Raw genomic sequence first — 15,078 nt, 5'->3', positions numbered from 1 at the left:
TTCTTAGTAAGGTACTTAAGCAAGGTTATGGCTTTAAGACTGTGAGTAATCCCTCTGAAATGATAGGGAACCACTTTAGTTGTTTGGCTGAAGCTGTTCATCATTTTGTGGGGGAAAGATTGCTTGGAATTTATATGAACTCAATTTATGTAACAGGACAGTCGGTTTATCTTTCTGAAAGCAGAAGTAAGGATTGAGTAAGGATTGATTAAGGATTGAGCTTCTGCCTATCAAAAGTAATTGGTCTGGGAGTCCTAAACCACTTAGATGTGTTTTAAACACTACCTGTCTATTATGACCAAGTAGGCAGCTTGCTGAAAGTGTGCATCCGTCATTAAGCTATTCAGTGGTGAAACTGGATAACCTAATTTTCTCCTATTTGGAGAAAATAACAGAGGAAGCATTGTTACTCCTGGTTTTCATCATACCATAAAGGAGGCAAAAGTCTTCCATAAGTTTTCAGAGAGTGTGTCACAGTGGCTTATTAAACTCAAATGGGCGTTTTAGGGAATTGCTGTAATGTTGGTAATGATGGTTATGGTCAGGAATATCTGAACAGATGATGGATCTGTAATATGTAGTAATTTGATAAAAATCTAAGAAGTCAGTCATAGAGCAGAACATACTGCTTTAACAGAATACTTGAAATAATAGTGAATAGGATGTCTTACCTCTCTGGATATATCTTTTATTCCACTTGCTTGCTTCTTTGCATTTGTAGCTGTGTTCACTGATTGTAGTGATTTTCTTACCCAGCAGAACAGTATTATGGCAAATGAATCTAACAAGATTTTGAAAAACTGCAATGTTACAAATGATCAGGCTATGAATTAAATATTGTTTCATTAGAAACTCTTGAAAATCATGCCAATTCATGTTAAAGAAACTTAATTTGGCAGTAGATATACTACCCACTTAGCTAGCTGGATATTACTGAAATACATACCTGTCTTGTCATCTCAAGGAATGAGTGGTAATTTTGTATAAACAGTTCTTAGGAATAGTGTAGAGCCAAAAAAAAATTACTGGTAACACTCACTGAGCTTAATTGGATTTATATAGTGATGAATTTGGCTTGTTTTTTGAGACAGTGATTGCCAGAAAACTTGTGTTTTATACCTCGATTTGTCACATTTTCAGGATTAATCAAGAAACAGCCTAAAAATCATTAAGGTTGATCTTGATGCATCTGCAGTGCTGCATAGTTTCTACACATCCTCTGGAGTATGGAATATAGTGTAGGACATTCTCTAGAATTCATATATAATGTTTTAAATTGTGAGGCAAAAACATTTTACTCAGAGAGCTTTATTATTAGCTGTGTAAGATATCTGTGTCAAAAGAATTCTTGTTCTGGGAAACGTCGGTGGTTAGTTAATTCCTACATGTGAAGACCAGTTAAAAGAGGAAATTTTCCAGGTGTTTTTTAAAATGAACACTGTAAATATATATCATAATTTACTTCAATAATAATCCAAAGCATTGGCTCAGTTATGCATGCCTTTCTTATTTTTTTTTCCTGGGCAGCATGCAATGGGATGTTTGGGTGGCTAACCATGGAATGATACTAATGGCTTTCTTTTTTTTTCTCTTCACATCCCATTCTTTTCCATACCTTTTTTTATCCATATTCTTCCTTTTTTTTTTCTGTTTTGTTTGCCTTACGTGATTTTGACGCCCTTCCATTCTACAGTGTGACCAAGATCAGTGCATTCAGAGCACTAAATTCGTTTTGCAGGCTGCTGCCACCCCCCTCCTACAGAGTGAGCCAAGCATAACTAGTGAAGAGCTCCCTTTACCAGGAAAGACTTCTATCAGTGGGCCTTGTGCAACTCTGACTCTAGGGCAACCAACACCACCATCTTCTATGCCAAATCTTACATCAGATTCAGGTTTGACAGACATCATACCATTAAAAGAGGAGCACGAAGGCCATCAGTTTCTCACTCCTGAAGAAGCTCCATCACCCCCTGGGATGCTGCCAAGTGGAAGTCCTATTACACACAGCCATACAATGCACGTCCTGAGTCTAGCCAGCCAGGACTCATTGCATGAAGACTCCGTGCGTGGTCTCGTAAAGCTTAGCTCAGTTTGAACAACTTCTCTGAACATCACACCTCATTTCCTGGTGTCTATAAAAATCTGTGCTTAGCAGGAATGACACTGCAGTACCACTGTAAGGCTTCGTAACATGCCTGTATTGGAAACTTTATCACTTAATGGAGTCTACTAAAAGGACATTATTTTCTTCAATGGAGCTATGGCATTTTTTTGACCAGGTTGTTAATGGTTGTGTTTTGATGGTGACTGCATTTTACTTTTAAATAAAACCAGAAAAGGTCAGTAATCACGTTTCCTGAAGCTTGGGTACAGCGAATAGGAAGACAGCCTGTAACAAACACCATGTACAGTACAAAAGAGAGAGATTCTTGGATGTAAGTGTCATGCTCTGTGTTCTATGCTCTTGTAATACACACTTGTTACGGCTTACCACACCTGTGGCCAGAATGATCTGCACTTACATGTTATGCTACCAATATCTGAGATAGAAAATTACCATTCCATTTGTTAATACAAAATAAAACAAAAGACTGCAGATGTGGATTTGCATGCCACGCTACAGTATGTGTTACAGTGGTGTTGGTATTAAGAGAAAGTGCTGCTTTTTTATTTGTGACTTTCAAAGTGCTGTTTCGTTTAAAGACAGTACAACAAACAAATTAATGGACTATATTTTTTCAATTTATTAAATTTTATTTTAAATTAATCAGTGGTGCCTAGAAGATGATGAATTACTGATTTGATCATGTTGCATATCATTTAACCTTCTGTTTAAGTGTTTAAGTGAGGTATTGTGTTGTGCCATACACAAGATTCTTCCACTCCCTAATGTGATACAATTACCTGTGGACATCCAATAAAATGACATCCTCTATTTCGTGGACGTGTACAGTTATCCTTGCACAGTTTTTGTGGGGAAAGAGGGGGAAATCATGACTTGTTGACATAGTTTATAAAGATTTGACTGGAATGTGTACATGATAAAACTAAATCTCTGGAGGAATAGCTGGTTACAATTAGGATTGCTTCATCATTTTTCATGGTTTTGTTTGAGATGTGTATTTGTTCCCATAGGAGGTCTTTGTTTGGAAGCAGTAGAATTAACCTCTGCTTGCCCTAGAATTCAGGGTGGCTGAAGGGTGAGGGGCTTCAGAGTCAAGACAAAGACAGAGCTTAGTGAAGTGATCTTCAGTGATTAATGGTCTGTAGCTGTTTCCCAGCCATCGTTCATCATTTGTATTTGTCCTTTGATATTTTAAATGGAAATCTTGATTTAATGGAATTCTTCTGTGCTTTTTGTTTGCTTATTTAAGTAAACTACCACTGAAAGGTTAAAGAGAATTTATTAAGTATTTTTTTGTGACAGCTGAAGAGAACCTTAGTTAAGCTGAAAAACTGTAATAGCTTTCATACTGTATTTACCTGCTTTTCAGGGTGTGGAACCTGGATTCTTCTATTCCTAGGACAAATTATGTCCTGAATGGGCTTTATCTGATGTTTCTATGGCATGAAAGTATTTGCCAGTTAAGAAATGTAACAGTTCTATATTGTTGGCCATGGTCATTCACTAACTCCAAGCTAAAAATCTTTTTTCTTTTACCTTTGGTTGTTGAAATAGAGAACAGTCAGCCCACAGAAAATCATTCACCCATGCTATTGAAGATTCAGACAAGATACTGACAAAATCCCTACTCCTGTAAGATTTCATGAGCAGTCTGTTGCTAAAAGTGATGATGTTAGCTTGGACCTAATTCAGTGTGTAGAACATGGCAATGTCTTCTGTCTGTAAGTGCCATAATGGCTCCACCAAAGAACCTCCAGCAGACAAATCTGTCCCAGTTATGTGAGCCACTGAAGAAACTCTGGCTGACAAGTCTGTCCCAGCTATTGTAACCACCCTCCCAGCATTTTCCAGAAGCTGGGACAGCCCAGAGTTCTTTCCACCAGCCAAAGTGTAGTGAGTGACATGTCCCAGTTGGCTGGTCTCCCAGTAAGCTGTGAGTTTCAGCACTTCTTTGTCTGCTCTTGATGAAGTCAGTGATGCTCATCTTCTTGATTTCACCTTTCCTCGACACAGCTTCTTGCTATGAACATCTGTATTAAAGCAGGCAATGGATTGAGGGCTGGAGATGCTGACAGACCTGGGTAAAGATCTCCAGCTTCGAGTTTGTAGACCAGTACGTGATGAATCATTCTCTTCTCTCATAGGTGTCTGTGGGTAGTTAACTCTGGATGCATTACTCACTACTTAGAAGGGCAAGTCAAATATTTTTAATGTGGTATCAAAACTTTCCATTTGTACAAGTCATGATGAAGATGATTATTTTAAGGAAATTGTTCTTTTTAAGTTTCCCTGAAATAGCAGGTCGATTTTATGTTTCCAAGAATACCAACTTCGTGACAACATTTGTATGTCACTGCCACTAGGGAGTAGTGAAGAAGGCTCTATGCACAATAAAATCAGTGTCAGCTTTAACATGAAAGGGAAGGGAGGGGGACAGGATTAGAGTCTTTATGCTGTTTGCCTTCTGCTCGTGCTTTTCACCGTCATTTTTGAACCTTTTGTTTTGAAGTGTACATGAAATGTAAGAATTATGAGACATTGGTGGAAATACGCTGCTTCATGTACTTGTTCAGGTGACTTTCTTTTAGTTTTTAAGAGGACACTCCTTATTTCTAAACTTGCTGCCTGTGTTTTTTAAAATCGGCTTTTGAGAATACACTGAATACTGGTTTGTATCATCCCTATTTTAAGTCTCTTTTCCTCCCCATGTCTGCTTTAAATGGTGACATCTGGAACCTCCCAGACATGCCTGCCTTGCGAGGACATCTGCTGGAGGGCTTCAGAACTAAGTCCTAACCCGTTCTGATCGGTAATTGCAGCCTTTGACTGACAGCAGTCAGTGATTGATCAAAAAGATGCCTCTAACAGGGTTTTTGGTCCCTTCCCCTCACCTCCATCACACCTGGCTGCAGTCCTGGGCACTCCCTCCATTGGAACTTGTGTTCATCTCAAATGAGTCAGCAAAGTAACTATTCATCACCTTCTCTACAGATTTGATTGTTGATATTTTGATGACAGAGCATGCACATAGGGATAATAAGGATCCAGAATTATAATTCTTGTGAGTACTGCACAGGGTTTTTTCTATTTTTTTTTTTCTGTTGCAGTATATTAATATTAAGTAACTCTTTCCATGTTTGATTTATAAATCTAGAATAAAAATTGACATTTTTGGAAGAGTAAATATTTTTTTCTTAAAAGTCTAAAATCTTTGAATGTGTAAAAACTGGTTAGTTTATCTGATTTAAAATATTTATTCTGCTTTGGTTTTTTTAATAATATTTTCACCTTCTAGTTGTCTATATAACCTTCCTTGTAGAATGAAATACAGTGCTTCAGAAAATTTTTAAAGGCTATTTTTGTGATTTCTTAAAGACATTTCTATCTTGAAAGGGAGTTTATATTCATAGCAGTTAAACAGTAATAAATGTCCAAGTGTTACTGTATTTTTGTATTATAGTACATCCTGTGGCAACTTCTCATCCCTTCCTGCTAACTCATGATACAGGTAGATGTATTTCTGCATGCCTTAAAAATAATATAGATGGAAGATCAGCTGTTTTGCAGTTAATCCTAGTGAATGCTCCCAGAAGAAGCAAACTGATCTCATAAACCCAAAGACATAAGACCTGGGTAAGACAAATTTAAAAGACATGTCTTACAAATGTGATGACCAACTTGTGATAATGCAGATCTTTTTTATTTTTTTTCCCAGTCACAGTTTCACAGATTGTAACAGTTCACAGTACCTAAATGGTTGCCTAATGTTCAAAATACTAACAAAGGGGCTTCACTGGAGAGCCAACAAAACTGAGCTTCTATTTGTCTTTTAGTTCCTAAATTCAATACAGCTTGAAGAACAACTCAGCAATGTTGTAGAGAGATCCAATGCTTACTTTAGTTATATACTGGTTTAAATTATATGAAGGAACTGTCGTGTATTTGTTGACTTACTCCTCTCTCCCTTCCCCTCCTTATCAGCAGTGTTACTCTGAAGCTGAACATGGTGTGTTTGACTATGGACCATTCTCAGTCTTGGTTTTAAAAGCCAGGTGCTGCCCAAATGATGAGATTTGGGAGTGACATAAAATGAAGTACTACACTTCAACACACTTTCAGATTCTCCTAGGCCCAAAATATGAATGAAATGTGCTTTACACAGTTGCATGTAGATTTAGTTCACTTAAATTAGAGCAGTCCTAGTTTTCAGAATTCATCTGAGTCAGGGCTCCTTGATTTTGCTTGCCTGCCTGCAAAGATGTTGCAGTTTGACATCTGAGTGCACTGCCTGGCTACCAAAAGGCTCATGAGATTAAGTGAGCTATTTAAATCTGTGGATATCTAGATTAATTATTAGTCATTGCAGCAATTCAGTTCCATCACCAAAAGGCAGATGTCTGTTAACATTCAACTATACAATTTGAAAGTTCACCACAAACAAGGCAAGTTGGGGAGGAGAACAAGGTTTATATGTTCTAAGGAGATTAAATAGGAGTTTGTTTCTAAGGTAGGTCAGGGAGGACAGGAATAAGAAGATGAAAGGGAGAAGACTGAGTGAAAGCAGAACAGAGATTATCAGGTGACATGGAGGAAAAGAAAAATTACCTGTAAGCTGTGAAGGGAAAGGGAGGGGGTATAAACAAAAAAGCCTCAGGGGAAAAAAAATGAGGACAGCTGACAATATTGATCAAACAATATTTTCAAAAAACCCAAAATAACAATTACTCATTGGTATTCATATTTTTTTCTGAGAAATTTCTTAAAAGTCATTCTAGAAAAAAATAATGTCAAACTTTTGAGAGAAAGGAATTGTAGGAAGATGGTAAGGAAAGTATGAGAAGTTAGTTTGCCCTCAAGCTCCTCTCCCTTAACATCTTTCTCTGTTTCTGTTTTGAAAATACATCTGTAAATACTAAAACAGGTAAAACCTAGGCTCTTTAGAATTTGACAGGAATATAAGGACATTGACTATGATAAAAATGGCAATTGCTTTAGCATTTTCAATTTCCATACTGTTAATCATTTGGGCATTTTGTATTTCCATGCCAGAAGTGCCATTGCCTTAAAAAAATGAATGGTGTAGTATGGTTTAATGTTTCTTGGTGATGCCTTTAGTGAAGTGTTTTCCTAAGCAGTAGTTTCACCAATTTAGCATGAAGCCTGGAATTCAGTCAGTTTCTGTGATTAGTGTGCAAATAGGCATTAAGACTATAGGCTAGATAAAATTTGTGGTTTGAAAACTGGAAAGATCTGTCCCACACAGATATATTTACTTTGCAATATAAAATGAAGTCAGTTCCACTGGCAACAAAACATTAGTGACAATGTTATCTTGATGTATTTTATGCACTTCCCAACTTTAGCTACATTGCCACTTCTGAAAACCTGGAAAAACAGAACTAAGCTTAATCCAACCATAATTTAAATCTCCTCAAACCCAAAGCTGGTAACGGCTGCTGGAACTTATCTGTGTGAATTTAGGTGTAGTTGCAGAAAGGACATGAAGGGACCAACTTAAAACAACTTGGCTGAATGATACATGATGTGAGGAGAGCTCTTGTAGCCTTGTAGTTCACACATGGAAGTTCATTTCTCTATTCCATGTTCTTCATAGTAGCTAGTATGAGGCTACATTTTGGATTTGTGGAAACAGTTGATAATTCAAGGATTTCATAGTTTTGCAGGCAAACCACAGCTTCATTGCAGTAAAACAGAAAATTGGTTACAGGATTTCTGATGTGACTGCCCTGCTACATGCTTTGTGGTAGTGGAGCACACGATGGTGGTTATTGGCTGGAATGGAAAGGACGCAGCTAGACAAACTTTCTTTTTTTAGTGAAGTATTAAGTTTCCTTCTATGTAGGTCACAGAAAATTAAAAGCATGCTCTGTAGTGCTAACCAGCTAATTTTCTAGCGTGCAGAAGATACCTATAATTTTTATGTACCTTGGTTTTCTTCCTAAATTGAAATGATAAAGTTCAAAATAGTTTTTGCAGGTTCTGGAGACTACAATTGGATTGCACAATCTTTTGGAACACTTTTTTTTTTTTTTTTTAAATAAACAGTAGGTGTTTAATGTTTATTTTATTATATATATGAAATTGAAATATTAAAAAATTATCTCAAAGTTCTTCTGTTATTTTTATATTCACTGTGTCATAAAATGGTTTGGAAGGGATGTTAAAGTTCTAACTATCCAGTTCTAACACCTCTGCCATGAGCAGGTACACGCTTTTGCTACATTTATGGGTGAAGAAGAAAACAAAGTTAAATGCTTTATTCCATAATTACATGTGTAGCAGCTGTTTCTAATATTCTTGTCTTACTCTTGAATATTTTCTTCTCTTATGTGAAAGATTTAAAATTTTCTTCCATCGCTAAATGAATGTTCTGTAGCACATTGTAGGTTGGTTTGTCAATTATTTAGTAAACTTCTGATGGGATAAGTCAGGACTACTAAAAACAGTTTACACAAATCAGGGGGGAAAAGTCAGAATGCTATTTTTATTACTTCTGCCACAAGACTTCACAATAGCAATAGATTCATGCAGTTGATATGTGATGGTTTGCTCTGGATTCCACATACTGACCTATATATGTAGGAAACCAGACTGCAAAAAAAAAAATCTAAAAAGTTTGCATTGACAGCCTAAAATATGTTACAGGAAAGGAATATATGGGTGAGGAGGGAGCAAGAAGTTTTGATGAGAATGTTCTGGATATAAATGCCTGGGACTGAGTTTGTTCTGGCCTTTGGTTGAGTAGGTAGCCACATAAGTATTTTAATGCAGTTTGGAATTTTTTTTTCTTATTACCTCTGCTTAGCACTTCGACACATTCCATGGAGTTGTCTTGTGAAACAGATTATATTTCTTTTAAATAGAAAATAAACCAGACGTTAAGTTCCAGCAGCATACCTGATGCAATCCAAATTCTCACAGGACCAGACTGGAGTTGGTCCAGAGTTTCTGTCCTCAGAACAAGTACAGTGAGGACATGAGGTGAACAGCATCAAATGTCTTGCTGCAAAAATTTATGCATATTAAACTCACTGCTTCTGAAAGCAGATATAACCATAGATTGATTTTCCAGCTGACTTGTATTGTTCCTCTGATTCATACTGCTGAAATTGTGCTCTTTCTTACCTGAAAAAAAAAACAACTCACCAAAAGCAAAACCCCAAGAACCTAGTATATGTCAAAATCAGCTTTTATGAATTCATAGGTTGTTTTCTTTAATAAAAAATAATTCTTACATGGGCAATGTGTCCAAAAAATGCTCCTGGAAATTTGTCAAATCCAAGACTAACACATGCTTTTCAACTATGAGCTTTCAGTAACATCATATTCCTCTATAAGCTGCCTGTTCATTCTAACGACCTGTTGTCTAGAAATCTTGTGGCCTCTTTTCTAGTACATAACAGTTTGGTTAGTCAGGAAGCCTTAACATGAATTATTATAAGGAGATAGCTTCTACTTTGTTTTAATTTATGCAAGTATATTTGAAGAGTTTAAAGTGTGTATTATTTCAGCTATTTATGTTGTTGCTGAATTATAGCAAGTTTTGTGCCTCTGCTCTCTGCTCAGCAGGCAGTTGTTCTGATCTTACGTCCTTGACATAGTAATTAGTGATCCTGATGCCTAAGGAATGGATTCATGTTTTAAGACTTACGGTTGTGTAATTTTTTTCCTACATGCTTCTGCTGGCTGTAATGACAATAGCATCCTACAGAATTTTTCTGACACATATGTCAAGGATAATTAAGGAGCACTGATTAGATTACATACCTAAAAATCTTTAAGAGGTGCATTTCTCCCACTGACTGTAAGGAAAGAATGTTGGATTGCGTTAGAGAAAACAGAAACATGGTGCAGCATGTTGGATTTTATCTAGTCTCATTCGAGCAGCATCGAGTTCACACAAACTTGTGTTTGTCTGTGGTCACACTACAGCTTATGGGAAAGCAACGTGAGTGTGAAGAGGTAGCCTCAAAGTCTTTAATTCAGTGTCTTTCCACTGAGGTACACAGCAACAAGTTGTTAATAGCACCAGTTCAGTGACAGATGTACTGCCTTTTCATTAAAGGAAAGTGTGTGAGGAATGCTGCATGCAGCCTGGTAAGTGATTCACAAGGACTGTGTGCAAATTAAGCACATGTGCAGGCCTAATAATTTCAACTTGTTAGTACTTTTGTCTTAGTCCAGAGACTAGCTCTTGACCCAGCATGCTGTTGATGTTATCCATGCTTGAACATCTGTGTTGAAGCAATTTGTTCATACTGAGAATTCTGTACCAAAGCACATTGTAAGTAATCAGTCTCAAAACGCATCAATTTCTTGATTTTTCCTGAAGCTACCTTTTGCTTATTTCTCAGGGGAAAAAAATAAAAATAAATTTTTCCAAATGGTTCCCCAGGGTTATAATTAGGCAGTTTTATATAATAAAATGTTTGAGCACTAATAGGTATTAAAGGACATGCAGTGTGACATGATTAGTTATTAAGATTAATTTTACAATTTGTAAGTAATTTAGAAATATAACCACATGCATGTCTTCATGTGAAATCACAATTCTGGATATTTGTCTTGGGAGTGCTGGTAAGTTTAGATAAGAAGTGGAATTTCCAAAAGAAAAATATAGCTTAGAGGCCAAAATCTCTGACCTAGATCAGGCAGTCCCACATCGGTAATTTTTTTATCATTTTTATAATTTATTTTGGTTTTATCATTTCAGGAGTTACATAAATGGCAAATAACTGTGTTCATGTAACAGTATTCTTGACATGCAGGCTCTTGTTATTAAATGAGCCATATTTTATGAGCAAGATAGATTAAAAGCCCAGTGTACTATTTCTCAGTGTAGAAAGTCTGTTTGATTTTTTTTTTTTTTTTAAACACAGCTTTTCAATATTCTGTCCTATTATATTCGATAAGGTATAACCCAGATCAGAAGTCAAACAAATATCCAGGTTTGGTGCCTTGGTAAGGTGTTTAGCTGATTTCACAAAGCCTGGTGTTGTCCCAAGACATTATCATCATGTAGATATGAGGTGCTTTTTCTGTCCTCACAGATTCAGGCAGTGTTCTGCTTTATTTAGTGCTCAATGTTAAATCTTTTTCTAATAGGCAATGCAATTGGCTACAGTTCTGCCCCAAACAAGGAGCAGGAAATCTTTCCAGGCTTTTTTTCTGCTACTTGAGTATCATACTTACCTCTAGTTTCTCCTGCACTTCCTTTATTCTAGTTTCTTGATTCTGCTCTGTTTTTCTGATTTGGTTCTAGAACAAGATGTCCTACTAGGAACTTCAATCTAATGGAACATTTAGCTGTGTTTCTCTTTCCAGTTCTAGTTGCAGCTCTTTCAAGGAGGGATCAGCTATAAATGGAGTTTCAAATGTTCAGTTTTTAGAGTGGAAACTAGTGAGGTCTGTAGCCTTCTACAGGGCCTCAAGTGTCATGTCTTCTGTTTGAGACAGGACTTTATATGTGCGGGTTTTTTCCCTACTTGTCTTTTTTAGTTTCCTCAGTGAACACAGGAATAACAAAGATGCAGTTATATCTATGGTCAAGTGAGTAGGTACATTGAAATTTTTTTCTGATGATGCATGACTTGAAAAAGGTTTCCTCATGGTTGCATGAATTTCAAAGACTAGGGAATAAGAAGATTGTATTGGGTTTGTCAATGAAATACATTTAAAAAACAAAAAAGTGCATCCAATTGACATGGGAAATGAGCTGCTCTACATTCTAGGATTTTTAAAGGAGGCCTTTTTTTTGGCCACACTCACCTTTATTACTTACACTTAACTGTCACTTGCCATCACTACTCATTTTTGTGTTTGCATTTGCTTTCTAAATTGAAAAGACACTGATTTTGATTCTGAGCTAGGTGATGGAAGAATATATTGCCTCACTCTTTCCACTTCAAGGGTATTGGTTTCCTTCCCAAGACTTGTATTTTCTATGATTCTCTTGCCACAGCAGCATGACCATCTCCCACAGCCTTGTAATGTTAATGTATGTGTAGATATAGATACACACACACATGTGTATGCTCCAAGGTTGCTTCAGGGTTTTTTTGTGCTCCGGCTGCTGTGCTCTGCATTGGCTTTTGCTGAACTTCACAGGGATGCTGCCTTCATCCTGCCTCAGGCTCCCTTAGCAGCCCTTCCCTCAGCACACTGACAGAAGCCCATCTCCACCCCCCATACAACAGCTTGCTGTCATCCTTCTCTGGTAGTTTCAAGGTTTTTAGGAGGATCCACACCCTCAAGCTCAGGCTGAGTGCTTGAGTCTCTTTCCTTACAAGACCCTTCTAAATATTCTGCTCAATTTAAATAGTCTGTTCCATGCTTTGACTTTCTTTACAAGCAAGTCCACTGTAGCATGGACTTTTATCCACACACATGTAATGCTGAACCTGATTTTGTTTTCCTGTTCAAATAATAGAAGCCATAGAGTAGAGCTTCTTTCAGTATACTTTTGCAGCTCCCCTGTGTTCCTGAGTTTTATCTAAAGTAATTCTTTGAGCTCGTTTGAAAGTCTGCTGAAAGCTTCAAGATAGCAGATTTGTGTAAGTGGCTTGGTGGACGACTCAACCAGTAAATTATTTAGTACCTGTTTTTCCAGAAGGGCTGAAGCTAGGTTATGTGTTCTATAATTCAGGAAATACTTAACACTTGAGTGAACAGGCACATACAAAAAGAAAAATGATTCACCCATTATTAAAGCAAATCTGTTGCTTTCAGATGTATTTTTTTTTTCTTCATCATTGTTCAGTGTTCCTCATTCTACATTAAATAATGTCAGGGATGTAGGATTATGCATCTAGATCTAGTAGTAACAGGAACAGCAACAACCCTGTTTAATTGTAGCATTTAAAACCTACTGGATTATAAAAACTGATGTTGTTTTTTCCATTTTTCTTCCAGAATAACTGCTTGTTTTGGTGCAGTTGTGTTTAATGATGTGCCATTTCAGTCCTCCAGAAAATTTACTGCTTCTTTTCCTGTGAAAATGTGTATTTTCAGAAGGGATCTGTGCTATAGACAAATGTATTATCTAGTCATCTTAATATGCATCTCCATTAATTTATATATTTATATATATTATATAAATATTTATATTATATAAAAATTATATAATAATTATATATATATTCTATATATAAAGTATAATTCATAGCTGCTGTTTTCTTAAAAAGGAAAGTTTCCATGCAGTAATTGTGTCCCCTTAAAAGAATATGGGGAGACTGCAGTGTAGCTTTTAGTGAAACTGAAGAAAAACCACTGTAAAGTGTGACTTCACATATGCCACCTGTGCAAAGCTGTGGTCTCTATGTCTTGTGTTGTGAACACTTTGTTCTTGAAATGGGAGTTTCATTGGGAATTAATGTATTTATCAATCAAAGAAAAATAACTGCTTTTTTTTAGGATCTGATGTGTAGACAAAATTAGCAAAATGGTGTGAATAGGGAAGTTTTGTAATAATTCCCAGGAGGAAAAAAAGGACCCCACTTCCCCAGTTTTGTCTGCAGTCAGGATCATCTGGAAGTCTTTTCCTATCTACCTGTAATGCTGCAAAATATGCTAAGCAGTTGATAGTTTTACCCATTGCATGTAACAGAAGTTGGAAGCTATTACATATGGTATTACACAAAACTTCGTCATCCAGGGCTTTGATCAGCTAAGATTTAAATAAGATTAACAAGTAGAAAAAAAAATCCCTTTTCATTTGATCTCTTTATTGCATTATCCGCCAAGCTTTGAGTCACCGTTGCCTCAGGTTAATGTTTTAAAAGAACAATTAAGTAAAGAGGTTTGCATCGATGCAGGGTTCAATTTTTAAATTATGGAATCAGTGGTGCTCTGCAGTGATGAGAGTTAGATGAGTGTGTGACCCAGCAAATAGATTACATTTTGTTTTCCTCTCTTGTTTGCTGCTTTAATGTTGTCTTCAGTAAATTCTGGGATTTGGAGTTCTTATTTGTCTCTTACAATTTCCAAGAAAGTAAGAATGTCTTGTGTCTTTCAGGAAATTAGCTGGGGACTTTTTTTCTGCTTGAAGCCTCTCAGTCTTGAAATTGGTGTCATTTTTTCTAATTTAACCCATGTTCTAGGCTCTGGGAATGGAAAGTTTAGCTCTAAAAAGAAGTGAAAAATGTTTTTTAAGGATGTTTTATGTTCCCTACTCCCATTTTCACTGTGAGGAAACTAAATTAGAGGTGTGTGGCCCAATCAAGTCATCCAACAGATGTTAGTACTGCAGTAGGCTATATCTCCCAGAAAACAAAATATATGGGTTGAGTGTTAAACCCCAGATCAAATTCAGGAAATAGTTACTGAGAAAAGTTATTGCTGGAAGGGACCCTGAAGGCTTCTAGTCTGTCCTTATGTCTCAAGACATACAATACCTGTCTCAGTTACATCTGAACTGTTTGTGGTTATTTCATGTTTAATGAGGGTGACTCTCCAGGCTCTCGCCTTCTGTTGCTTCAGCAGCCTGAATTCATTAGACGTGTTTTCTTAGGGTCTCAATTAAATCTTAAATTGTATTTTCTTAGAGTCTAAATTAAATCTCCCACAAGGTGACTGGTTTCCATTATCTCTTGTCATGGCTCTTGGGGGCATGTTGGTCAGGCAGCGCTTTCCTTGGCACTGGCACCCGAGTTCTCCTTGGGCAAAGGTGCTGCTGGTTTCCTCTGGTGATGCTCCAGCTCTCTGACCGTGTTCATTCCCCCTCTCCCACCTCTCACTGGACCAGCAGCAACCCCATGGAAAGCCAAATCTGAGACTCTGAGCCCCAAATCTTTACTGAGGAACTGCTACCAGCTCTGCTTGCTTGAGCCATGTTCTGCACTGTTTCCATGGGACACTTGGAGCTGCTCTGTAAAAATAAGAAACTGTAGTTGTTTAGGAAGGCTTTATTAATTCTGCTTGTAAAGGTCTTCAAT

The 15,078-nt window shown here is 36.9% G+C and overlaps 1 protein-coding gene across 5 annotated transcripts in view; it reads left to right on the top strand.

Moving 5' to 3' along the window:
* The window catches only part of ZDHHC14 (zDHHC palmitoyltransferase 14), a 92,844-nt gene extending 89,900 nt beyond the window's left edge, over positions 1-2,944 (top strand). For 3 of the 5 annotated variants that reach the window (XM_014263564.2, XM_088052563.1, XM_005518423.3), the window contains one exon: positions 1,694-2,944. In XM_014263564.2, the coding sequence (XP_014119039.1) occupies positions 1,694-2,095 (402 nt within the window). In that variant the 3' untranslated portion in view covers positions 2,096-2,944. The remainder of the gene's footprint in view (positions 1-1,693) is intronic. The other 2 variants (XM_014263565.2, XM_005518424.3) reach the window with 1 other exon arrangement.
* Positions 2,945-15,078: the final 12,134 nt, after the last annotated feature.

The sequence above is a fragment of the Pseudopodoces humilis genome, chromosome 3 (genome assembly GCF_049639895.1).
Source record: "Pseudopodoces humilis isolate 2021_Gansu_Grassland_sample_001 chromosome 3, ASM4963989v1, whole genome shotgun sequence".
Classification (NCBI taxonomy): domain Eukaryota; kingdom Metazoa; phylum Chordata; class Aves; order Passeriformes; family Paridae; genus Pseudopodoces; species Pseudopodoces humilis.
This window is presented reverse-complemented; position numbering and strand designations above follow the sequence as displayed.